This window comes from Callionymus lyra, chromosome 1, assembly GCF_982586985.1.
Source record: "Callionymus lyra chromosome 1, fCalLyr1.hap1.1, whole genome shotgun sequence".
Classification (NCBI taxonomy): Eukaryota; Metazoa; Chordata; class Actinopteri; order Syngnathiformes; family Callionymidae; genus Callionymus; species Callionymus lyra.
In genome coordinates, this window is record NC_141818.1 from 5,186,028 (window position 1) to 5,209,379 (window position 23,352).

Genomic DNA, 23,352 nt, shown 5'->3' on the forward strand with positions numbered 1-23,352 from the left:
AGCTTCAAGAATCAGCTTTTTTTACAGAACACAAAACATTGTGTTTTTTGCATGTTAGCATGGATGCTAGCGGCTGCTACTCACATCAAGTGCAGTAACACAACCACAACTTGTTTCAAGTGAAAAACAAAAGTAAAAAAAAGTAGTTTCTATTTCTAGACTCTGAGATTAAGAATCTCTCAATTATATTCTGTTGATTTGTTTCATAAACTAAACAACTCTATATAAAATATCGATTTAAAACCTGAATGGTTGTCATTTGAGCAGCTAGCTTAGCAATTAGCTGTTTTGTCTAACAGTTTTTTTTCTGTGTCCAACTGTGTTTTCTGTGTCTAAATTAACAATTGTGATGTTTATTTCAAATGTTAAAATAGTCACAGTTGTCACTACAGGGTCTGCAATGTTTAATAATACAATTTGTTAAAGGAATTCTTTACAGTTGACATGTAGCTCGGCTGCTAACACAAGTAAGTGTCGGTTAGCTTCATGCTAATTCTGTGTAGCTAACACATAAATCATGTTCTTTCATTGTTGTGTTAAACATTTTGCACAATAAATTTGAATTAAATGTTAAAAATACTTTGATATTTTCAAAACTTTGTTTGAAAGGTTTTCTATTCTATTTTTTATTTTTTATTTTAATTTGTTATTCATTCTATTTATACATTTTTAATAAATAATTGGTTACTAAACATATTTCTTTCGATAAAGGAATGTAATTTATTTTGATTTTGTTTGATCAAACAGTCATTTTAATGTTAATAACATCCATTTCTCACAATACTGACTTTTAAAGAATTTGTTAATAAAACATGTTTTTGAGAAAAGTTCTTTAATTTTTCATTATCCTGTAAAAATAAGCTTTATTAGATTAAACATACATATAAATACAATTTTAACTTGTAGTTTGAATTGTTTTTCATCCTTTAAATGTATTTCTTATAGATGTTAATTAGCTAAACTTGGTACCAAGTTGTACGATAAAACTAATACTTTTTTTTTTAATGTAAAAATAAAAAGAATGCATATCTTACCACCTCCAGTGCTGAGATCTTCCACATCCGTTCAGTTGAACCGTGATCGAATGTCACAGGAGAACTTTCCCAGCAGTTCATGTGACCAGGGAGGAGTTGAGCTCACCGACCGGGGTTGTACTTACAGACCTTGTGTTTGGCATTTTCCTGGAAAAAACAGAAAAGCTGTTTGGAAGAACCAACACCCGACTCACACCGACTGTTCCCTCAGAGCAAGATCCAGCCTGATAAAGACTCAAGATTAATACTGTTTTGACAGAATTTCTGAAAACTTAAAATCAACTTGACGATCAAATTTGTTTATTTAATTGTTTTCTACTGAACAGTGGATATCGATCACATGTCCAATCTGTTGTCAGAGCCAAAATTAAGGATTATAATTAATTAAATGATTGATATTCAATTACAGGTGCGTCACTCAGTAATTATGGAAATAAAACCTGAAATGTAAAAGTTAATAATGCACAAACTAAATAGCATTTAATGTAAAGAAACACATGATGTGTCAATAGGATTAAAACATGTATTTCATTTATGTGAATTAAAATAATAATAATAAAAAGTCGATTAAAAAACATTTAAAATAAGGAAACCTAATAACTATGTAATTATAATAAGTTAATAGCACCAATGAACATTTTAATATTAACTAGGATTAATTACATAATAATTGAATAAATATATATATATTTTTTAATAAGTTTATTAACTTGTGTGGGGGGGCAACCAAAACCATGATTATATAATAAGATAAAGAAAATTAAATACAAAAACAAGCTAAACAAAGAAGTAAAAATATGTAAATATATACTACTGTATATTGTAATCAGGGAATTAAATAAAGTATACATGTTAATAAAATGAATCGACATTAATATGAGATGAAGAAACATGAAAGTTAAATAATATAAATATATGAAAATGTGAACAACGCATGTGTGGTTTAAAATAAATCCTGTATTAGAAACAATATCTAAAAAGATTGAATTCATTTCGAGCTCAAAGTCTCATCAACAACTTTTTTTAATTGAGAAATGATTGAAACACAATAAATGTAAGGAACTGAACAGAACATTTTTCATCCCTGAAACTCAATTTGGTTTGGAGAAGAAAATCTAGTTTACTGACATCCAGTATTAGATTTTCTTCACCTAATCATGTTACCACGGCAACCTTTGGCAGAACAACAACCTAAAAATACTGGAGAGAACAAGGAGGCAAAGAAGGAATATTGAAAAAATGCTTGTGTTGTTTGAAGAACTTGTTGTTGCTCTAGCTTGGCTTGAAATACTTGAACAAGTTATTAGCCTGAACAGTTTTTCTGTCTTTTCCCGCCGAGCGTCTTCCTGACTTCTTGGAGGAAGCGGTCTTCAGGATGGGCTTTCGTTGCTTCCACTCGGACATCAGCTCTCTCTGAACGTCCGGCGGTAGCTCTGAAAACACTTTGGGGTCCACGTCGAGGGGAAAAGGAGGCTCAGGAAGTGACGACGCCCCTTCTTCCCTCGTCCTCCCTCCTTTACAAACACCTTTTTCTGCTGCATCATCATCCTCCTCAGCTTCTTCTCTGCAGCCCGGAGAGGAATCTTGAGCGAGCTGTGACTTCTCCGATGCGTCGGCAGCTTCACGGGTGTATCTCGAATCTTCAGACGCCAAGAGTTCCTTCTGGATGTCCGCGGGCAGGAGTCGGAACACCTCTGGATCAACATGGGGGGGCAGTCCATGTGTCACGGTCTGTTCGTCAGAGCGCGACCACACGGAGCTGCAGGAGACTCTGGAAGGATCGCTGTCGTCTTCGGGAACAGACTCGCTCTGTGTTCCTCTGAAGGGACACGACGTCGGCTCAGAGCTTCGGGGACTTTTCGCGGCCTCTTGTGCGAGGAGGCGAGCGGCGCTGAACTGATTATCCGCGCCGGGAACCGGACCGCATCCAGAGGACTGGGCCTGTTTTTAGAAAGAAACATTTGTTTGGGGGAAAGATTCTAAGAATGAATCGGTTCTACCTGTGGTGAAAGGAGCCGTGTTCCTCTCGGGGACTTTGAGAAGAAGGACTTTATGGAGCTCTTGGTTCCGGCCTGTAAGTTGCTGAAGCACACGTTGATGAGCGTGAGGTGGAAGGAGGCGTTGGTGTCCACCATCTTGTGGAAGAGCTTCATGGCCAGAGGGACGAGGTGGATCACGGCGTCGTCGCTGCAGCCTGGCAGAGAAAGAATTAGGAGTCAATCTGGCGATACTTATCACGATACAGGGGAAACAATACGAAAGAATTGCCATATATAGTGATACTGTAGTAACAAGGATATACTTATAGTATTGTCGAGTACTTGACTCTGGTGTTGCAGAATTTACAGACCGAATGACTCTTGACGAAGCTGTAACTTAATTTGTTTTGCGACCAAAATATTTCCAAACATCAGCTTAAAAATCTACTGGAGTCCACTGTATCCTCTCATCCTTAGTCATTGCTGGGATTTAATTCTTCCATTAGGTGCAGAGGGAGTAATGGCTGCTGCCATCTAGCGGCCGGAATTTTAATTGCAACACAAAAATGAACAAACGCTCTGAATGTTTGCATGTTGATTCTAAAACTTGAAATCCAATTCTTTTTTATTGTATACACACTTTATAAATATTAAAAAAAAGAAAGAAAGTAAATAAGATTTCAAAGCCATTTTAATAATAAGATTATATTTTTTATCATATTTGTTGAATATACTGTATCAACATTTTTTTGGAACTAATGATAACAAAATATTTGTCAAACTCAAGGCCAAGTCAAGCCCACCAAGTCCTGTCTGAGGCCCACAAGCGCTTCTATAGTCAACAGCATCTGAAGCAAACAGAGACTAACCCACACAAAAAAACAGTTTGACATCGTGACATGAAGTTCACTAGAATTGTTCATTCAAATTAAATCTTGAACTCATCCTAAACTTTGGGATGAAATCTGAGTTTTTAAAATCTCACCCGAGGAAATCTTCTGCCCGACGTGGTTGGGGATCGGACATTGCCGACTCTCTCGACTGAACCACTTGTTGGTGGCGGAGAATCGTCGGATGGTGAGCCTGATCGTCTGAGGCAGGCGGCCATCTTTGTGCATCCTTTGTTGAAACAACAGTGACATAGAATTAGAAAAATAAAATATGAATTCTTGTGTCTGGAGGTACCAGAGATTAATTTAGACGAAATCCAAGATCAATATTCAATCAACAATTTACAAACAATAAGGGTTTCTTTTGAGTTTAAATTTACAATTTTCTCGTTTCAGAGATTTTCTGTGGGAGTATGGAGGTTTTTTCTGGACGACTGATCAGCTGATCTGCCCCGGGGCTTCCTCCCAGTTGAACAACTCACTGGCTTTGCTAGAAGATATACCGTCTCCTTCTAGAGGAGCAGTGGTTCTAGAAGTGTGTTTTCACAAAAATCTGGCGAAATTATATGCATCATGATAACGGGTGGAACGATATTGCTATATATTGCAATACTGTAGTACCAAGGATATATTTGCAGTATCGACCGAGTACTTGACTCTTGTGTTGCAGAATTGACAGACCACATGACTCTTGACGAAGTAACTGCTTTCATTTGATTTAAAACCAAAATATGTCCAAACATCAGCTTTAAAAGCTGCTGGAGTCTAGTGTATCCTCTCGTCCTCAGTCATCGCTGGTATCTCACAGGATTTCATTGTTCCTTTAGCTGCAGAGGACGTAATAACTGCCATAAAGCGTTTAGAAGTTTAATAGTAACACAAAAATGAACAAACGTTGGGAAGATGTGTTAATTGTAAATATAATATGAACAATACAATTACTATGAGAAAACATAAATATAATTTGAAAGCCCAAAAACAGAAAGAAAACTAACTGTTATGTCATATTGATAGAAAATCTTGATGTTTCAATATTTTGTCACACCCATCAGTGGTTCTACTCTGAATCTCTCCCGGGTGACTGAGCACCTTTCGTATTAAAAATGACGACAAACTAAAAATGTGTGATGTCATTTGAAATGAACTGAATCTCATTCACTTTGAAGAGAAATATGTCAGCAGGTCCATCACTGACCTCTTCACCAGACTGTCCAGCAGCTGCTGAATCTTCTCCGCCACCTCTTCAGAGGACGAGATCTTCTTGAAGGAGTCTTCATCACTGAGAGACTAAGATTGTCAGGATGAGTTTCAGAGAAAAAAACGACCGTGAAATATTTCAACCGTCTCAACCTGGGGGGCTCCTGAAGGAGTGACTGCAGAGTTGTCGACGCCTTCAGCCAGATCTTTCAAACGCTGAGCACCCGGGAATTCTCTCGCCAAGTCAGCGAGAGGGAAAAGCTGCAAGTCCTGGACGCTGACCAGCCCCAGAGCCTGAAGCCTCTTGGCGGTCTGGTGTCCGACTCCTGACGAGAGACAGACTGTCTCACTCGGACGCGAGCGCCGAGAGACGTCAGGTTCTCACCTGGAACTCTGCGGAGGCCGTCGAGGCGGGCCATGAGGTGGGCCGTGTTTTCGGGGAGGAGGGTGGTCTGCTGGTTGGGCTTGAAGGCGCCGGACACCAGCTTGGCCAGCAGCTTATTGGAGGCGACGCCGGCACAGCCGGTCAGGCCCAGCTGCAGGTGGACGGCTTCTCTGAACCGGGCCGCGACCTGCGAACCCAGAGCCAAGCTCGGGTGCTGGCCGGCGTCAGTGTCTGCGTGGGAAGGGAAAAAAAAAAACATTGAGTCATCCGTGCTTGTGATCCGACCCGGAGGCAGCGGAGACATGAGCGGTTCTGAGAGCGGGAACATGCTAGTTTGTGTGGAGCAGCATGGAGATCGATTATCTGCAGCTGGAGTCAGAACGTTGTGGGGAAAGAAATGAAACACTATTTTAGGAAATGAATGAGAAGAATTATGGAACAAAGAGATTGTTGAAATGAGATTTCACATTAATGAAGAACCTCAGCGGCTATAAATGGATAAAATTCATGTTCTTTCTCCAAATGGGGCTCAAGTCTATCCCTGATACTGGAGGCAGGGGACCCCCAGGAGGGCTTCTTTTATTTGAGATAATCCCATTCACAGTGAGTCTTGTTCACCAAAATGTTCAAGTATGTTTCATGATCATAACTGTAGTTCTTTAGTTTACCCACTATGCCAAGTGAACACTTAAATAAAAGAGTGTTTCAGATGAGCTTTAGTATCTATATTAAAAAAGATAACTCTAAATAAAACGGAAAGGTTTCACTGCATTTTTTGTAGTACTTTTTATATTACATTTTTTTTTAATGAAAATTATCAACCCAAGTTGCATGTTTGCTCAATCATTTATATACACTAAAAAATATTAGTTTTTTTCTGTGTTATGACATTATATTTTTGTTTGAATTAATCTAATAAAATTGTAATAGAAAAAATTATCGCTTAGGAACCTGTATCAAAGTGAAGGTACCGGTATTGGTGTTGAAAATATTAGACTGACACCCAGCACTATTTTCTTTATATATTGATTTTTCTTTTTTTAAATATTGTATTTATTCTTTGGAATAATTCATCTCTTATATACGTATTGTCATTTTCCCATGTCTAAACACATATCAAAACCATTTAAACAATACACATTACTGATGAAACCGGATAAAAACATTTATCAAACAATAAACAAAATTAGGCATACATCCCATACGTCCCACACACCTGCACTATCTGTAACTAAACATTTACAGAGATAGAAACACAAGCCTAAACACAGAAAAGTAAAATAAAATACTATTTCAAGTCATTGTTTGTCCACCAGTCTCCCCCTCTCCAATTATGTCATTATTCGTTTTCCTTGCAGTTGTATATAATACGTTCACTCATCCAAACCAATATATTTTAATAATAATCTCTTTATCTTTTTATTTTGACAACATTTCATCACCTGATATTAAAGAGTACTGCTCACCGTTAGCGTCATAGATGTGGCCTTTAAAGGACAAGTCGGTGTGTTTTGTGTCTGCCAGCATCTTCTCCACCATCTCTGTGACGTCGACGAAGTTCTCGTCAAACCCAAGACGCTCCACCAGTGGACAGAAGGACATCAGCAGCTCTGGGTGGAGAAGAGAGTGAGAGGGAAACTAATGTTTTTAAATAAAAATGTCATAAAATGCAATTACATTTTGACTGAAATTGTTATGTAAAAACATTGCATCTACTTGTTATAATGAATAATAATTGTCTTCAGCTTTAGCAGAAGTTTCATTCTCCCCCTACTGTGATTCAGTCGGCCCTGACTGAGGGGCCCTAAAGTATCTGCAACCATAATTGAAGATCTCTATCTGGTGCTCTGTGGTGTCCTTGAAGCAGGAAGCGTCTGGAAAACCTCAAAAGAATAACGATGGGATCAGCTGATAGCCTCACAAGATACACAAACCTACTTAAGGCATCAAGAATCCCACTTTGATTTTCCCCGACAGTCTAGCATGGATTTTCCATTTATGAAGAACCCAAAGTTTCTTCAGGAACAAAACACTTCTAAAAATGTTCAGAAAACTAAGTGGAGCCTTCACACAAATCCTCCAAATATCTGGCAAAACCTAAAAAAACGACATGTGCGTATAAGACTTCCAGGAGCTGCGGCAGCATGAGTGAGTTCAGTGGTTGTGACTTAAGATTCAGGAAGATCGTGGGATATTAACGTTATGTGTGGATGGTTGTCTTTCTTTGTGTGCCGTGCGACAAATTGCCGTCCTGTCCAGGGTGTCCCCTTTCTCTCGCCCAATGACACTGGGATAGGCTCCAGTCTCCCCGCGGCCCCCTCAAGGGATAAAGCGGTAGACAATGAATGCGACTCTAAAAACAGGGGTCTGCAAAATCGGCGATGCAGAATGGCTGCCTTGGGTTTTGTTTTTCTATTGCTTATTATGTGGGTCATCTTATTTAATTATTTATTCTTTACTAATTATATACCGTGACTGACAGTCAAGACGATAGAGAACCTTTTAGAAGCAAAAGCATTAAAAATAATGATTAAAAATAAATCAGAAAAATAGGACAAAACTTAAAAAAAAGAAATCAAATGTTGTCCATAGTGATATCACAAAAGTTGCATTACTATTCTGTGACGTTACAGAACGAAAATGGCCGCAATGGGGGCCAATGCATTCAGCCACTCTGCCCCCCAAAATTTAGAATACTTCACCCATTCACCTGCGACAGTTGGACATTTTCAAATCACAACTTAAATCAGACCTTTTCAAACTGGCTTATTCTTTGTAATAATTAATATATGTATTTTACTGTATATTAACTGTGTATTTTCAATGTTTTATTGTGCTGCTTTTATCCTCTGTAAGGCGTCCTTGGGTGTCTTGAAAGGCGTCATCAAATAAAATGATTTATTATTAAAATGATTTATTATTAAAAATGTTATTCTAACATACAAGTATGATACAAAATAACTTTTCTTGAAAATATAGTTACAGTTATAGTTATACAGTTATAGTTAATCTGGTAACATGATATAAAATGTACAAAAAATGTAGTTTGTTGTCAGAAACACTGTATTATTATTTTTTAAATCCATCACTTGTGTATAGTATGTTTTTTTATGAGGGTTTTAAGAATAAGTTATTAGACTTTTTTTTTACCTGTAACTTTATAGGAAATATCTCTGTAGTTTGTCAGATCTTCTCCATTCACCAGGACCAACTGAGGACATTTCTCCTTCGCATCCGTGACAGACATGAGCTTCTTGACTCCCAGATCCCTCGCCACGTAGTTGCAAGTCACTATAATATACTTCTGTTGAACTCCTGGCAGCAGGACAGTCAACAAAAGTTAGTCAGAGATGAAGAAAGATTCAAACATGAATGACATTTGTCACCTAGAGGAACATTCCTGAGCGCTGGGTTTCTGATCATCTCCACTTGTGCATAGAAACAATCCAGGTCGAAGTGCAGAATGACTCTCTGTTTACATTTATGATGGAACCTCGACCCTGGGAAGGAGTGACAGATGAACAGATGACAGTGTGTTTTACAGGTGAAGGACGAGTTCTCTGTGTTTACCTGAAGCTGCAGGAAAAACTCCGGAATCCTTTGACGTCATTGCGTCTGTAAAAGTGTTCGTCCACTCGCCTTCATCCTCCTCCACAACATCATCATCGCTGCTATACATTATAAAAGAGAATTATGAGTTTAAAAAATAAATATAAGACACTATTTCCAGTTCTGAAGTGGGGCAACACGAGCGAAAAAATGATTCTGAACGAGAGAGAGCGACACTGCCATCAGCTGGTTGGGAGGCGGAATTGCTATTTTACATTTTTTTTTTACTTTTCTTTTTACTATTTTAAATCGAATTAAAATGCGTTTTTAATTAATTTTGACGGATTTTAACAAATTCCAAAACGTGTAAAGTGTAGTTACCTTAGTTTTAACGGGTGGACAGTTTGGTATAAAAGCAAGTAGCTAGTTAGCCTCCTGTTGGCTAGCTCGTGTTGTCAGGTCCACAGGTGCAGAAAAACCTTTTCCATTTTATTTGCTGATGTTTCCGTCGTTTGGCCTCTTTTCCGACCTGCCATGTCCCCTCTCCAACTACCGGGATTGTGAACGGCCTCACTGTTTGTTCAGACATGATAGAAAAGTGGACAAAATGACAGATTCCTCGTGTAACTCGTCAGTTGTTGACCTCACAGGTTGGTAAAAATACAAGCTATCATTTTATTTTGTCTAAAAAACTTTAGTTTTTTGAGACTATTGTCGTTTTGGCGTTTAAATAAACTTGAAACTTAAAAATAAACTTCTTTTGCGATGCTTACTTGTATAATTTTGGCTTATGTTCGATTTAAAACAACAACAAAAAAGTATAAATGTATATATATATATTTTAAATGGGGGCCTTTGTAATTATTTAGCTAGCTGTTATGTATATATATATATATATATATATATGCTTTAAAAATGACATGGCTTCATGGAAACCTTCGTATACTTGTATGTATGACATGCCTAACAAACGCCTTTTAAAAATGGAACTAAACATAAACAATCCCAGTGTGTTTGTCTTTATTTATTTAAAATAGTATTTACTAAAGCAACTGAATAAATAAAACTACAAAAATCAATCAATAAATAAGTAAAATCAAGTGAATATTTAAAAACAGAATATAGTTTCCTTCCCAACCGTAGTCTTTCAACTAGTTAACACATTAATTAATAAAAATAATTCATGGATTATTGGTAATACCACAAACATCATACGGACTAGAACAATTAAAAGACGACGTTACTCTTATAAACAATAGTAAAGATCAGACAATTGGTTTATAGTGACTCGAGTTTCTTGAAGTGGGACATTGAACGGCCCTCAGATCTTCAGGGAAACTGTTTCCAGTTTTGGTTTTCGCTTGTGTAAAAATACAATGCGTTTATATTATTTATTTAAGCACTAGTTAAGAACACTGGGAAGATTTAATTTGTGAAATAATGTTTAAAAGGTGTAACGGTGAATTGCGTCTCAAGTCGGAATCCTAACATCCAAGGATGTTGGCTTTAATCCCAATATTAAATCCATCTTTAAAGTTTAATAATTTAATCTGATCATGGCGTTTTGTTCTTCTCTTGCAGGAAACTCAAACGATCGTTTCTCTGGCGTGGGTGGCTCGGTGGTGATCGATAACCACCTCCAGACGCTGGAGAAGCTCAACAAAGAAATCGAAAACATCAAACACGAGGTAGAGCTCGAGCAGAGGCGTCTGACCCACTGCCAGACCAAAGAAGCAGACTCCAAACGTTCTGTCTCGAAGGTGACGGAGAAGAACGCAAACCCTGCCTCATACGGCACAGACCGTAGCCAAGCGCGACTCCGACCCAACAAGTATGTGGTCGATAACTCTCAACCACGCACCGATCTAGAGTACGACCCCATGTCCAACTTCTCCGCCGATTTTGGTTCCTACAAGCAGAAGGTAAAAAACGGTTTGAAAAGGGTCTTGACTGTCGAGGAAGGCGGTGCCACAAAAGCCTCGAACCCTACGTCTCCGAAGACGGGGGACGACTACGACGACGACGTCCTGATCATCGACGCTCCCATGTCTCCGGACAAGAAAAGGAGCCGTCAGCAGAAGAGTGAGACTCAACAGGACGTGACAAACTCTCCCGTGATCACTAAACCTCCGCCAGACCGTGAAGTTAAAGTGAAGGCAGAAATGTGTTCACCCGTTGAGGCTAAAACTCCCTCAAGTTTGGAGCAAGAACAGATGCAAAACGAGAACATGTCTTGTTTTACAGACGCGGTAAATGAAGCCTTGAAAGGTCTGCCCCCTGTAGGGGAAACCACTGAACTGCAAGATTCCAGTTGGCTCAGCAAGTTGTTGCACGAAGAGGCCGTGGCAATTTCATTAAATAAAAAAGTTAAAAAGGAAGCGGCGTCTACAGATGAGAACTACTTCCCCAATAAAAGTGGCCTGGAGCTGCTCAGCGAGATGTCCGAGCTGATGCAGAGCAAAGAGGCTTTCCAGAGTGTCCCTCCAGCAAAGGTTGAGCTTGTTCCCACCGACTGTCCACAACAAACCTGCGACGCTGCATCCGGTTCGGCCGACTTGACTGCCGAGGCTCGAACTGAGCAGTCATCGGGGAAGCAAAGCGTGATCCTGATCCGCTCGAGCTCCGACGACGACGTCAACTACTCTGACCTGGACGTGTCGGACAGCGATCCGATGGAGGAATGTTACAGGATCTTCATGGAGGCCAACGAGGAGGAAGGGAAGCGTGATGGGCCTGTCGTGCCTGTGAGTTTGCTACACAACACTGCGTATTGTTAATTTATTAATGAATGGCGTGACTTTATTTTCAGAGTGATTCGGAAAAGCCCGTCATCGACGCAAAACCTGCCGAGGTGGCGGCGGTGAAGAAGAGGCTCGCTCATCAAGTTAAGAACCCAGAGGTGCCCCCAATTTTCATGTTGATCATTTCTTAAGAGCAGAAACATTTTTTTTCTTTGGTTGTTTACCATTAGGGTTCGCCACAGTCAGTCCTTGTCTTATATTTATTATGTCACAGCAAGTTATAATTATAGTATGGATGCATTTTCAGTGCAATATGAATATTGAATGGTTGATTTAAAAAAAAAAAATTGGAATAAATTAATTCAATAATAACTGTATAGAAAGGTGGAATTATTGTTATTATTTTTTATATATATATATATTTTTTTCCCCTCTATAATAAAACTTTTTTTTTTGTAAAATTAATATTTATACAAAACAATTGAATTCAATATTATAATAAATTATAAACAACATTATCAACAGCATTTTTCAAAGGTTCTACATTTAACATGTAAAATTTAACAATATAATATTCAATATACTTCCATAATAACAGTCGCAGCATATAATGTCATTTTTTAGGAGCTTTGGTTGTTGCCTGGTTTTGGGTCTTCGTTAAACTGGGTCTGAGGTAAACCAAATCGAGCACGGGGGAACATACAAACGCACTTGTTGTGAGGTGATCTGACTAATTCAGATGAAAACTATATTTTAAACAATCCTATTTCAAGATGCATCAATAGAAAAGTCAAACCTCACAGATCGGTCAAAGCTCGGTTTCTGATTTGTGTCCAGCAGGTGGCGCCAACATGTTTTAAAAAAAATTGTGTTTCTCAATCCAGCAGCCGGGAGTCAAGAGCCGCCCGGAGCCAAAGGTGCTGGTCCCACTGCAAGAGCCGGCTCCCAGAGTTCCGTCTCAGGGCTCCGTGTCCAAGATGCATCATATCCAGCACCAGGCGTCCATGTTGACGGCGTGTGTCAACGGTGGTCAAGCCTTCCTCAACCACCCCGGCAGGCCGGAGCCTCAGATCCCCGTCATTCAAACTGCAACACAGATGCAGCGACCCGTGGTCGCCGGCGGTAAGTCAAGTGTAGAAACTGCTTAGAATAGAAGACTAGCTTTATTTTATTGATGTCTTATCTCTGATCTTATTGATCTGTTTGCACTTTTTGTCCATCTGATGTGTTGTTCTCTTGCAGAGTACTTGAGCTACATACCCGCGGGCTCAACTCTGGTGGAGGTGGGCAACAACGTGCACCTGATACTCCCACAGGGAGCCTTCCAACTGCCTGTCGCCTCCAACGCCAGCCCCGTCACTTCAGTCCTCACTCCCATCACTCACGTTCAGATCAGAAAAGCTACCTTCCCACCCGCCGTCTCAGCGGGTCAAAGACACCGCGCCCCTCCTCAGGTCATCCCGCCGCCCTCCCTCAGACCGTCGCTGAACCCACGTGTGATGCCTTCAGCGGCTCCGGTGCAGCAACAAGTCGCCGTCGTCAAGGTGAGACCATGACAGACGCTTGAATCCGTTTGATTTGAAACTTCTCTTTTATAGCCGGCAGCAGCCAAACGCAAAGGGAAGGAGGCGTACAAGGCGACGAATGAGAAGGTTCCTCACGACATACGGCAGAGGTACGTCAACATGTTCACCGAGGAGATCCTCAAAACCACACCCAACGTTAAAGACGCGTTTGAGAAGGTGAGAAGGTGTGTTTTGACGAACCGTCTCGACCATCTGAGACCGTGACCCGTCTCCGTCCACAGGCTCTGGCCGAAGAGAAGACGGTTTATAACCGTAGCATGAACAAACTGAAGTACCTCAGTGTCGCTGTCAACGCTCTCAAGAAGCTCAAAAACCAGAGTGCTCTCCCGGCAGCAGGTGAGACTCCAGCTTCAACCCTTTTGAATGTTCCTGAACACAAGGTGTGTCTGCAGGTTCTGCCGAGTCCAGTGGCCAGAAAACAAGAGGCAACATCGCCCTGGATCTGCAGAAGGTCAAAGATGAAGGTGAGTTTTAGTTAAAGCCGCAACTGGGGGATTAAACCGGTGACCCTTTACGCTGGGAGGCCACACATCCCCAGTTTCACGATTATAGTGCAAATGATGGGTTGGGACCTAAAACTGGGTTGCAAAGATGATTTCAAGGGGTCACTAAAGAAATATTGGGGCTGGATTGATTGCATGATTTCCCTTAATTAATCAAAATCATCAGCACACAGAAAAAAAAAACAAGATTAGAAATTTAATAAAAATGTGGTTTATCAAGCCATGAAACTATTGAGGTTCAATATTTGTTTTCTATATTTGGGTTACCGCTTGTGATGTACTGTAGGAGTATTCGAGGGTCCTGAACCCTTCTTAGGGTCACAAGATCCAGAGGCCACAAAATACAACACAAGGTTTTGTTTTTGGGTCACTGTGACCCTGAGATAACACAAGGGTTAAGCAAGTACAGTAGAGAAATACTGTATTAAAGTACATTTTAAAATGGTTCTTGAATTTCTATGTCTCAATTGGGTTAAATCTTAAAGATTATTTACCTATTTTCCTGCTATATTTTCATATATTTAAATTCTATTTTTATGCATTTACATCTTGTAAGTCTTGTAAGTGAATTAATAGATCATTTTACGCCCTTTTCTGTGCTGCCCTTTTCTGTGCTGCTCTCAGGTGACCCGGCACTGTATGAAAGCCTGATGGATTTTGTTCTGACTGAGGACAAGTTGATTGAGAGCAACTTCCCCATCCAGCACCCTGAGAAGCCCGGCTGTGCCATCCTGTTCGCCAACAACAAGAAGACCAACGCAGACCGTGAGTGGAAGTGTCAACACCTGCTGTGATTCTGAGGCTGAACACCAGAGGGCGCGCTTTCACCGCTGTGTTGCAGAAAGTAATGGGGGGCGAGGGTTTGTTGCAGTAGAAAGGTCTGAAAACAACTGTTCGAATGAAGGCTTTGGTGACACACAACCTACTCCTTAATTAACTTGACATGTTTCATAAAAAATGTTGAATATAACTTTTTTCCTAATTTGAGAATTGATTGTATCAGGTCAAGAGAGCTCGTAAACGTATTCTCGGCACTGGGTCGTGTCTCACACGGTGCTTATCCAGCGTGAGGAGGATTCTTGACCTCATTTACGAGCCCTATCGACCGGGTTTCGTCCTTGTCGGGACACAAGAGTTCGAGCTGTACTCGGCACCCGTTGACAGACGAGCAGTAACTGCTGATTAGTGAGATGTTGTGTTCAATGACCCTCCAGAAGAGGAGACGCCACTTGAGTAAAAGTGCTTGAGTTTTGGCAGCAGAAGCGCAGCCACTGTAAACCATCAGTCGATCGTTGATAACAACTCTTGTCTTGAACAGCACTAAAGAAAATCTGCTGCCGCTGCGGAGCCACTTACTCGGTGAGCCGGACCGGGAAGCACCTCCGCAAGGAGGAGTGCAACTACCACCCTGGACGAGGAGTGGAGAGGAAAGGTACGTCGTGTGTTGTTTAAAAAGTCCTTAATTAATCTGAGTTTTCTGCTGAAGTACCTGGTGGAGTGGAGACGCGTTACAGTTGTTGTCAAGGAGTGATGGGGGCACCCGGGTGTCAACTCTTCAAGGTAAGAAGTGGTGTCGTCGTGGAATCTTTCAATGATTTTTCTTCCTTTCAGTTGCACGTCCACGATTCCCTCAGCATGGAGGGATTTGTGACAACGGCGCCGAAACCTGCTTCAGACGCCAGCTGTCCCGGAGTCTACGCCGTCAACTGTGAGATGGTGATTTTTCATATATTTTCTTCTTCCGCGTGATGCTTTTTAAAAGAGTTTGTTTAATATTTAAAGCTTGTGTCCTACAGTTAAGTTTTTTTCTAGATTAACTTGGGTCATTATGTGAAACCAATGCATTTTATCTGGACAATGGTATGAGCTCATAAAGTGTTTAAAAAGCATCAAAGTTGGTGTTTGAGTTGATTTCCATAGCACGTTTAATGTTAAGATAAAATCAAATCTCTTTATTGTCAAAGAACAACATTGTTTTGGCAGTACTGTGAAATAAAATTCTGTTTTGCAAACAATACATAATAGAAAAAATTAAAATTTATATTTAAAAAAGACAAATAAACTAAAAAATACAACTTGATTAAGTAGATCAGTAGAAGAATAAAACAATTGGTTGTAAATAATTAAAATATATTCTATCTATTTATTATAATTATTATTGTTGAAATTGTATTTTTTATTGTACATCTGGTTTTGCACTGAAGGGGGGCACTAATTTCGTTATACAGATTATAATGACAAATAAAGACATTCTATTCTAAATGTAAAGTAATCTTTGTAATCAATTTTGCATATCTGGAAAGTTCCACATAGAATAAAATATATTAAGACTTCTAACTACAGTTATTTCCAAAATTAAAATTCTCCATGAAAAAGTGACATGCGATAAACGTTGATAGAAATATAATTCTCGTAATAAGGTAAAGTGGAAAAGCAGTTTCATAAATTGACCCAAGACAACATCAGTCTCATGAGTTCGTCTCGATGCTTCAGTGTTACACCATCCATGGTCTGGAGCTGCTGCGAGTGACTGTTGTCAACTCAAGCCTGCATGTGATCTATGACACGTTCGTCAAACCCAACAACGAGGTCATCGACTACAACACCAGGTAAACGCGTGTCTGTTCAGGTACTCTGGTCATATACAAATAATGTATACAATTATTCAGTGTAAACTTTGGACACGTCTGACATTCCTCCATGTAGAGTTTCAGGCATCAGCGAGGAGGACTTGAAGGGCAGTTGCTCCTCTATGACTGACGTGCAGAAGACCTTGTTGAGCCTCGTCGGTGCAGACACCGTCCTCATCGGACACGAACTGGAAACTGACTTTTGTGCCCTGAAGGTGACGTATTCCTGTTATGGATGAGTTTTAGTTATTTGCTAATGACGACCAAACGTATAAAAGATAAATGAAATCTCTTCTGCATCATCAGTCGTCGTCATAATCACATCTTGTTGATTTCGCACTAGGAGTATAAGTTGAAGTTTGTTAATCTTGTGGCAAAGATGGCTGACGATGATGCTGAGTGTTTTTGAGACGACCAACTCTTCTCTTCTTAAACCAGAAAGTAAAATGTTTGTTTTTATAATTATGGAAAATCTAGAGTTAATACTTTGCTTCAGGAATTTTGGTCGGTAGAATAACTAAAAGGAAGTAAAAAAAACCCTAAATATTAAGTAGAACTTCATTGATTAGGTAGAACTTTATTGATTATTATTATTAATTAGTAAATTATTATTGGCTCTGAACTCATTCCTTTGCTTGTTCGTTTTCATTTATATTAAGACTTTATTCATTTTGAAAAACTCTCAATGAATATACTTATTTACCTTAGTTACTCAATTGGTTTCTCATTTGCTCCATTTCTCTTAAATTGAGTGAAGAAATGTTAGTCTATATTTCTTTGGCTGTATTCTTAGTGGTTGATTATTTATTTAAAATAACTGGATTTTTAAAAAGATATTTAAAATCTAGAAAACAATCACACCGTGAAAAGATACAAGATAAATATTTAGGTTTGTTCAAATTGTTAATTATTTTGTGAGCCTGGGAATGAATTGAATTTGATACTTCTTAAACCTTTACTTTAAATCCTATTGAAAGTACTAACTCCGTCTGTACAGTTTTATCTCTTCATCCTTCTCGTTTGTTTTATAATTGTTTCCTCTCTCAAACACTTTCTATTAGGTTTTTTAATTGGATCTTTCATAGCAGTGAAATAAAACAACTTCATTTTTGAGTCATGAGGACAAAACCTTTTTTTTGTGTCTATTATTTAAAGGTCTGGGTTTCATTGAACTTTTAATGATGTTGGCAAATCACTGTATAAAATATTATTGCCATCATCTAAGAATTTTTGAAGGCAGAGTATTTTCTGTCCTTCATATGAAAATAAACTATGGTTCCTCCACAGAGACAAAAATACTTTTTGTCCTTCATGACTCATTGGCTACTACCCTATGTAGCTGGGACATGATTTTATAAAAAGAATAAGCAGAAGAATATGGATTCAAGTGGTTCAGTGTCTGGACTTAACACACAGTGGGAGCGCCCCCTGGTGGTCAGAACAGACGAGATGTTTGCTGAATGTTACCATGTATGAAGTATGTACTCATTGCTGTATGAAGACTTCTGACTCCAGACGTGGGGGGCCTCTTTACTGTAGTTGTTCCACGGTCTGGTGGTGGACACGTCGGTGGTCTTCCCTCACCGCCTGGGACCCCCTCACAAGCTGACCCTCAACACTCTGACGGCCGAGTACTTGAGGAAGATCATCCAGGAGAGTGGTGGGTCCACAGCCATCATTCCTGACAGCCAGACCAATAAAATGACTCTGTGGCTCCTTCTGGATGGGATTCTGAGTTGTGTTGTCTTCCTGCAGCTTGCGGCCACGACACCGCCGAGGACGCCACCGCCTGCATGGCGCTCATGTTGTGGAAGCTCAGAGACGGGAAAGTGAAAAAATGAGAGTGATTGTCGTCCCATGAATCGTTTGAGTTCCAGGCTTGATGAAGGCCGTTTGTTTCTGTTCACGTCACTGTTGTCACTGAGGATTCATCGGGCAGGTGTGATGATTAAAGCGAAGAGCACTCACTTATGTCATGTTTTTATTTATGAGCGGAGTCGGCCAATCGCACGCCAGGTGGAGGCGTCAACAGCGGGGAGCCAATCAGGAGGCACTTCTGACATGGACCAATCGTGTTGAAGTTCTGACATCATGACTGACTTGACTAGTTCCGAACAAACATCTTTAATTCGACAGGTAAAACTGATCAGAAGGTGATTCATGTTAAAAAAAAAAACAACACCTGACAGCTTCTACTCTTTCTTTGTTTTTGTCTTTGTGTTGGTCTTCGTGTTGGTCTTGGTCTTCCTGCCGCAGCATCTCCTCCAGCAGAAGGTGCAGCTCTTGACGAACAGAACCAGGACCAGCAGAGCGACTCCCAGCAGGAAGCCCATGACGTCCAGACTGTGGTACTGGTACCAGGTGAGCTGGTGGGCGTGGACCCTCAAATGCTCGGCGCCCTTGTTTCTCATGGTGAACTCCAGCCAGAACACGGCCTCGTCGAGCGGGCTCATAGGTCGGTCGTGGTGGATGGAGGACAAGTGCATGGCGTTTTCCTTGAACCTGAGGGTCGTCGACATAGATTTAAATCAACCCGTGTTGTGTCGTTCAAATATTTATTCCTGCATCACCTCCCTCTCTGGCACAACTACTCCAGTAAAGACATATTAATCTCCACTAACATACATTACATACACATTAAACTCCAGCTAAACTCTCATAAAGATCATGTTTCAAGCTCTGCTGATCGAGATCTTTTTTATGTAGAAGGTAAAAACTGTAGATGTCGAAAATAAATCTGTGCTGTGTCTCAAATCGCATACTTCTCTTAGTATACTAGCAGTTAGTATGCATCAGGATAGTGTACATACTAACTAGTATGCAAATTCTCCACAGATAGTACGTCTCAAATCAAACACTGCTGCTACACACTAACAGGAATTGAGGCGACAACTTCTTCTTCTACTACTATTGAACGATGGTTTAAACCAGCTGTTTGAAGTTGAAGTTTGGAAAAAGAAATAAAGAAAAAATATGAGAATCTAAATATTCGCGAGATATTTAAGCTGGTATCAGCACCGAAGACGTGTTTATCCTCCTACTGCTGCGGAAAATACACCTGTACGTACATGAATATATATGCATATATATATATATATATATTTTTTTTTAGAATCCCTTATTAGTCCCGCGAGGGGAAATTCAACCATTCACACATACTGTGTGAGTAGGCTGCACACTTTCAAGTTCACCATCAGGAGCAATCAGGGTGAAGTGTCTTGCTCAGGGACACAACGACACAAGCTTGTCTGGAGCTGGGATTGAACCTGCAACCTTTTGGACTGCAGGCAACCACTCTACCATCTGAGCTATGTCGCCCCTAAGAGTAGTTCCCTGACCGGGAATCGAACCCGGGCCGCGGCGGTGAGAGCGCCGAATCCTAACCACTAGACCACCAGGGAATATAACGTAACTTCCGTTTAAAACGTCATTAAGATGGCGGCTGTTTAGGGTGGATAGTGTCCATCGAACCATACTCAGTTTTGTGGGCGTGTTAGTACGCCAATTTAGTGTGCATGGAGCACTAAATTTTGCATACTAAGAATTGAGACGCACTTACGCACTTAGAATACTAGCTTTGAGAGACACAGCACTGGAATATTCATACAAAAAAGAAGCAGATGAAATAGAGTTCCATGAAACGAGGAAATCGCTAAGGTCTGAAGAGATTCTTAAGGATGTTCAGTGGTCCCTCATTTACTGTGAGGGTAACCTCAAACTCAACATTGCCCATGAGGTGCCATAACTGTCAGCGACGGTGTACTGACCATCTTCTATAATGCTTTGCTGCCCAGCCAACCAATCACGGCTGTCGATCACTTTTGACGTAGCAACATAGTCTAGTCATTGAATTTAAATATTAAAGCGACCAATCAGCCTTCACTCGATAGAGCAGTGCGGACAACCGCATCATTTTCTTGGCACCATAAGTAAGGTGGATGCAGTAATAAGTACCTCCTACTGGAAATGTACCTTCTTGTGGTGAGGGACAGCTGTATTTTGTATTTTGGAAAATTTCTATAACTTAACTAGGCGGTTCCTCGCAGCTTCCTGTCAGATGTCACTTACGATTTGTCGTTGACGACGGTGTTGATGGCGTCGGTGAGGTCTTCGGCCTTCATGAAGTTCAGTTCCACGGTCAGTGCGGCTCCCTTGGCCTTCATGTGCACCATGTTTTCAGGCTGGTCGGCGAACAAGGGAATGCCCACCATGGGAACGCCGTGATAGATGGCCTCGTAGATGCCGTTGGTGCCGCCGTGAGTGATGAAGACTCGGGTCTTTGGGTGACCTGAGGATGAGGACGTGTGTTAAGGGTCGGGGAAATGTGGTTTGGGGTCAAATCTGGCCTGTCAAATCAGTATATGTGGCCCAATTGTTGGCTTGTGTCAAAGTATATGGACGGCCAATAGAAATGCAGGTAATTAAGCTAAGCTAAAGTATAAAAGTGATCTGAACTAGAAATTGTGCAGAGATTTCCAATCATGGTAAAATATGGAGTTGAATAAAAATGTTGATGTGAATTAGATCCTGTTAAACACAGTTTGGTAAATATCAGTAAAGGAACGTTAGGGTCTGCTGGCCTCGTATTAAATGAAAAGTAAACGTTTGTTGTGTCATTTTATATTCACTTGAATGCGCCTTTTATGGTGTCAAATATAATGTTCGATTTTTTTTTTATCCAATCATATTTCAAAGAGATAGATAACGACACAAAGTGTCGTGGAGGTGTTGAATGAGGACGACTGGTGGATGATCACATTTAGGTTGTTTTCTTCAACTTTAGCATGAAGTTATTGTTACAAATGCTGGTTAGTGATGATGTGATGTTATTTGAAAGGGAAACTCACCTAGCAAGTCATTCTGGGGGATCCAGTTGTAGATTCTGGTATTGGCCCCTAGAGTCAGTGGTTTGTTGCCACTGTACCGCCACAGAACCTTCACAGAGAACATTCAGTTGAGTCACAATCCCTAGATCTTTTTTCTCCATGTTGCTGTCTGGTTATTAACTAACAGTCTTTAAGAACATTCATGCCACTGGGTTAGCAACAACTCTGGTGTGCTGAAACTTCACTCCACCATGTACCAGCTTCTAGGAAATACTTTTGACTGAACAAATGAAATTAGAATAATAAAACAAAACTATCGTATAAAATACTGTGATTTTCTCCCTGAGGTAACTATATGTGAAAGTCCTACTGAACTTAGTATTTAATGACTTTGTTATCTTTATGGAGGTAATTATTGACGATGTGTTCGAGGTACAGTGTGTATAGAGGTGATTCAAACTCTCACCTTCTGTGGGATCTGAGCCAGACCTGAGGCGATCATGTTGGCCTTGTCTTCTGTGAGGTTCTTGATCATGGAGCCCAGAGTAAACACCACAATGCCGTGGTCTCCGGAGGTTTGAACAAACTCTTCCATTTCCTGTGGAAACAAGAGGATGTTATAAAGGATCCTCGTTGATGTCCCTCATAATACTGTACAATTCCTTGTGTACTTTTAAAACCTTTATACCTTTTTACGTTCATCGCATGGCCAGAGATCCCTTAAACCCCCCCCCCCGTGTCTTGTAGTAAAACTAGTAACATATTAAGAATGTAAAACACAAGTTAGTCTAACCTCTGGTAAAGGTTTGGCTGGTCTGCAGTGGATCCCGCCGATGAATTTAAAGTTGGGCAGAGAAGGACGAGGGAAGTCAAAATCCCAGTAGGTTCGCATCAACCACATGTCGGCCTTACCGATGATCTCACAGGCGCTTGTTGGTTTTCCTGCCAAAGTGCAACACATTTTAACACTGAACATGAACACAACAAGAACATGCTGATGATTGACCTCTGAACTCTGTGTAGTATTGATCAAGGTCACGCCACATAACTCTCTGCATCACGACGTCTTGCAGAGCGTAGAAGAGGAAGTTCCACATTCTCTCCGAGAAGCTCATCTTGTCGGTGAGTTTGCTCATGGAAGCAGGGACGAATGAAGGAGGAGCAGGAAGCTGACCGCAGTATCTCTCCCAGTGATGGGCCAGAGTGAACCTCAAGGAGAAGACGATCGGTAAATCCAAATAATCTGCGATCAATTCGCTCCCGACATATAAGGGGTCGGAGAACACCAGGTCGTAGTTTCCGTCTTTCAGCTTCTTCAGCATGTCTGGTTTGAGGAGCGCATCCAAGTGCTGCAAGTTGTACTTAAGGTCCACTTCCATGAGTTCAAAGAAGCGCCTGTAGATCTGGAAGACGTTCATGTGATCCATCTCGTACATGGAGAATTTGAGAAACTCCTCCATGAACTCCTCCATCACCTCCACGGACACCGGGACGTCGAAGGGTTCAAACTGGAAACGATTTGTCTCACTTCTGTTCATGAACATGGAAGAACTCGGGACCAGGACCGTCACCCGGTGTCCTCGGTCCACCAGGGTCTCCAGCACCGGCTTGATGTTGATCCAGTGGCTGCCCTCGGTGTACCAGACCAGGATCCGTCCTCCGCTGACGGCGGCGAGCAGCGACAGCAGCGCACACACGGACAGTTGGTGTCCTCGCCTCATGGTCGCCGCGAGTAGAAGAGAGTGACGGAGCAGTCGGAGCATTTGTAGAAGCTCCTGGAACACAACAATCATTAACCGGGATGAACTCTGACTTGCTGTTACTATCGTGGTGTGCGATACACTTCATGACCCACACACCTTGAATGACCCATGATGCAATAGTTGCCCGGTGCCTGTCAAATGCTCTGGTGCGTTCCTCTCACGGATGCTCAGCCAAAGAGTTTCTCTCTCTCTGACCTGATGATGGTTCACATCGCAGTTGGAGTTTTTGATGAGGTTCTAGGTCTGGTTCCGGTCCATATTCCACACAT

General features: G+C 40.8%; 3 protein-coding genes and 1 non-coding gene across 6 annotated transcripts; 1 reads left to right on the plus strand and 3 right to left on the minus strand.

Annotated features, from left to right (window-relative positions):
* Window positions 1-2,041: 2,041 nt before the first annotated feature.
* On the minus strand, window positions 2,042-9,489 carry poli (polymerase (DNA directed) iota). Of its 2 annotated transcripts, XM_087789376.1 has the most exons (11): window positions 9,416-9,489; window positions 9,056-9,156; window positions 8,872-8,985; window positions 8,636-8,800; window positions 6,952-7,095; window positions 5,486-5,716; window positions 5,254-5,426; window positions 5,099-5,190; window positions 3,999-4,132; window positions 3,035-3,228; window positions 2,042-2,975 (listed from the first exon to the last, which is right to left on the minus strand). In XM_087789376.1, exons 2-11 carry the CDS (start codon window positions 9,093-9,095, stop codon window positions 2,307-2,309), a joined length of 1,956 nt encoding a protein of 651 aa, XP_087645502.1. In that variant the 5' UTR covers window positions 9,096-9,156; window positions 9,416-9,489; the 3' UTR covers window positions 2,042-2,306. The 2 variants fall into 2 exon arrangements, with proteins under 2 accessions (XP_087645502.1, XP_087645493.1); XM_087789367.1 differs by lacking the exon at window positions 9,416-9,489 and having other exon boundaries at window positions 9,056-9,239.
* A 44-nt stretch (window positions 9,490-9,533) lies between these two features.
* LOC148087557 (uncharacterized) lies at window positions 9,534-18,836 on the plus strand. Of its 2 annotated transcripts, XM_087789346.1 has the most exons (17): window positions 9,534-9,684; window positions 10,616-11,778; window positions 11,844-11,933; window positions 12,660-12,897; window positions 13,018-13,319; window positions 13,374-13,517; window positions 13,583-13,697; window positions 13,754-13,825; window positions 14,489-14,629; window positions 15,183-15,296; window positions 15,351-15,424; window positions 15,476-15,580; window positions 16,358-16,473; window positions 16,571-16,709; window positions 18,034-18,154; window positions 18,250-18,630; window positions 18,751-18,836. In XM_087789346.1, exons 1-16 carry the CDS (start codon window positions 9,534-9,536, stop codon window positions 18,333-18,335), a joined length of 3,171 nt encoding a protein of 1,056 aa, XP_087645472.1. In that variant the 3' UTR covers window positions 18,336-18,630; window positions 18,751-18,836. The 2 variants fall into 2 exon arrangements, with proteins under 2 accessions (XP_087645472.1, XP_087645480.1); XM_087789354.1 differs by lacking the exons at window positions 18,034-18,154; window positions 18,250-18,630; window positions 18,751-18,836 and having other exon boundaries at window positions 16,579-16,706.
* LOC148087558 (UDP-glucuronosyltransferase 2A2-like) lies at window positions 18,687-23,041 on the minus strand. The gene is made up of 6 exons (XM_087792792.1): window positions 22,327-23,041; window positions 22,114-22,262; window positions 21,787-21,918; window positions 21,342-21,429; window positions 20,563-20,782; window positions 18,687-18,996 (listed from the first exon to the last, which is right to left on the minus strand). Exons 1-6 carry the CDS (start codon window positions 23,039-23,041, stop codon window positions 18,687-18,689), a joined length of 1,614 nt encoding a protein of 537 aa, XP_087648918.1.
* trnae-cuc (transfer RNA glutamic acid (anticodon CUC)) lies at window positions 19,824-19,895 on the minus strand. The gene has a single exon. It is a non-coding gene; the product is annotated as a tRNA-Glu (tRNA).
* Window positions 23,042-23,352: the final 311 nt, after the last annotated feature.

What these genes read in the sequence shown, in the direction of transcription:
- poli (XM_087789367.1), bottom strand. Translation starts at nt 9,164, where the DNA reads ATGTATAGCAGCGATGATGATGTTGTGGAGGAGGATGAAGGCGAGTGG. An exon ending in GCTCAGGAATGTTCCTCTAG is followed by an intron (nt 8,801 to 8,871) that starts GTGACAAATGTC and finishes TCCTGCTGCCAG; the next exon opens with GAGTTCAACAGAAGTATATT. An exon ending in CTCCTTCAGGAGCCCCCCAG is followed by an intron (nt 5,191 to 5,253) that starts GTTGAGACGGTT and finishes TGACAATCTTAG; the next exon opens with TCTCTCAGTGATGAAGACTC.
- LOC148087557 (XM_087789346.1), top strand. Translation starts at nt 9,534, where the DNA reads ATGTTTCCGTCGTTTGGCCTCTTTTCCGACCTGCCATGTCCCCTCTCC. An exon ending in GAGTGCTCTCCCGGCAGCAG is followed by an intron (nt 13,698 to 13,753) that starts GTGAGACTCCAG and finishes GTGTGTCTGCAG; the next exon opens with GTTCTGCCGAGTCCAGTGGC. An exon ending in CCGGGTGTCAACTCTTCAAG is followed by an intron (nt 15,425 to 15,475) that starts GTAAGAAGTGGT and finishes TCTTCCTTTCAG; the next exon opens with TTGCACGTCCACGATTCCCT.
- LOC148087558 (XM_087792792.1), bottom strand. Translation starts at nt 23,041, where the DNA reads ATGAGGCGAGGACACCAACTGTCCGTGTGTGCGCTGCTGTCGCTGCTC. An exon ending in TGGCTCAGATCCCACAGAAG is followed by an intron (nt 21,430 to 21,786) that starts GTGAGAGTTTGA and finishes TTCTCTGTGAAG; the next exon opens with GTTCTGTGGCGGTACAGTGG. An exon ending in ACCGTCGTCAACGACAAATC is followed by an intron (nt 18,997 to 20,562) that starts GTAAGTGACATC and finishes GACGACCCTCAG; the next exon opens with GTTCAAGGAAAACGCCATGC.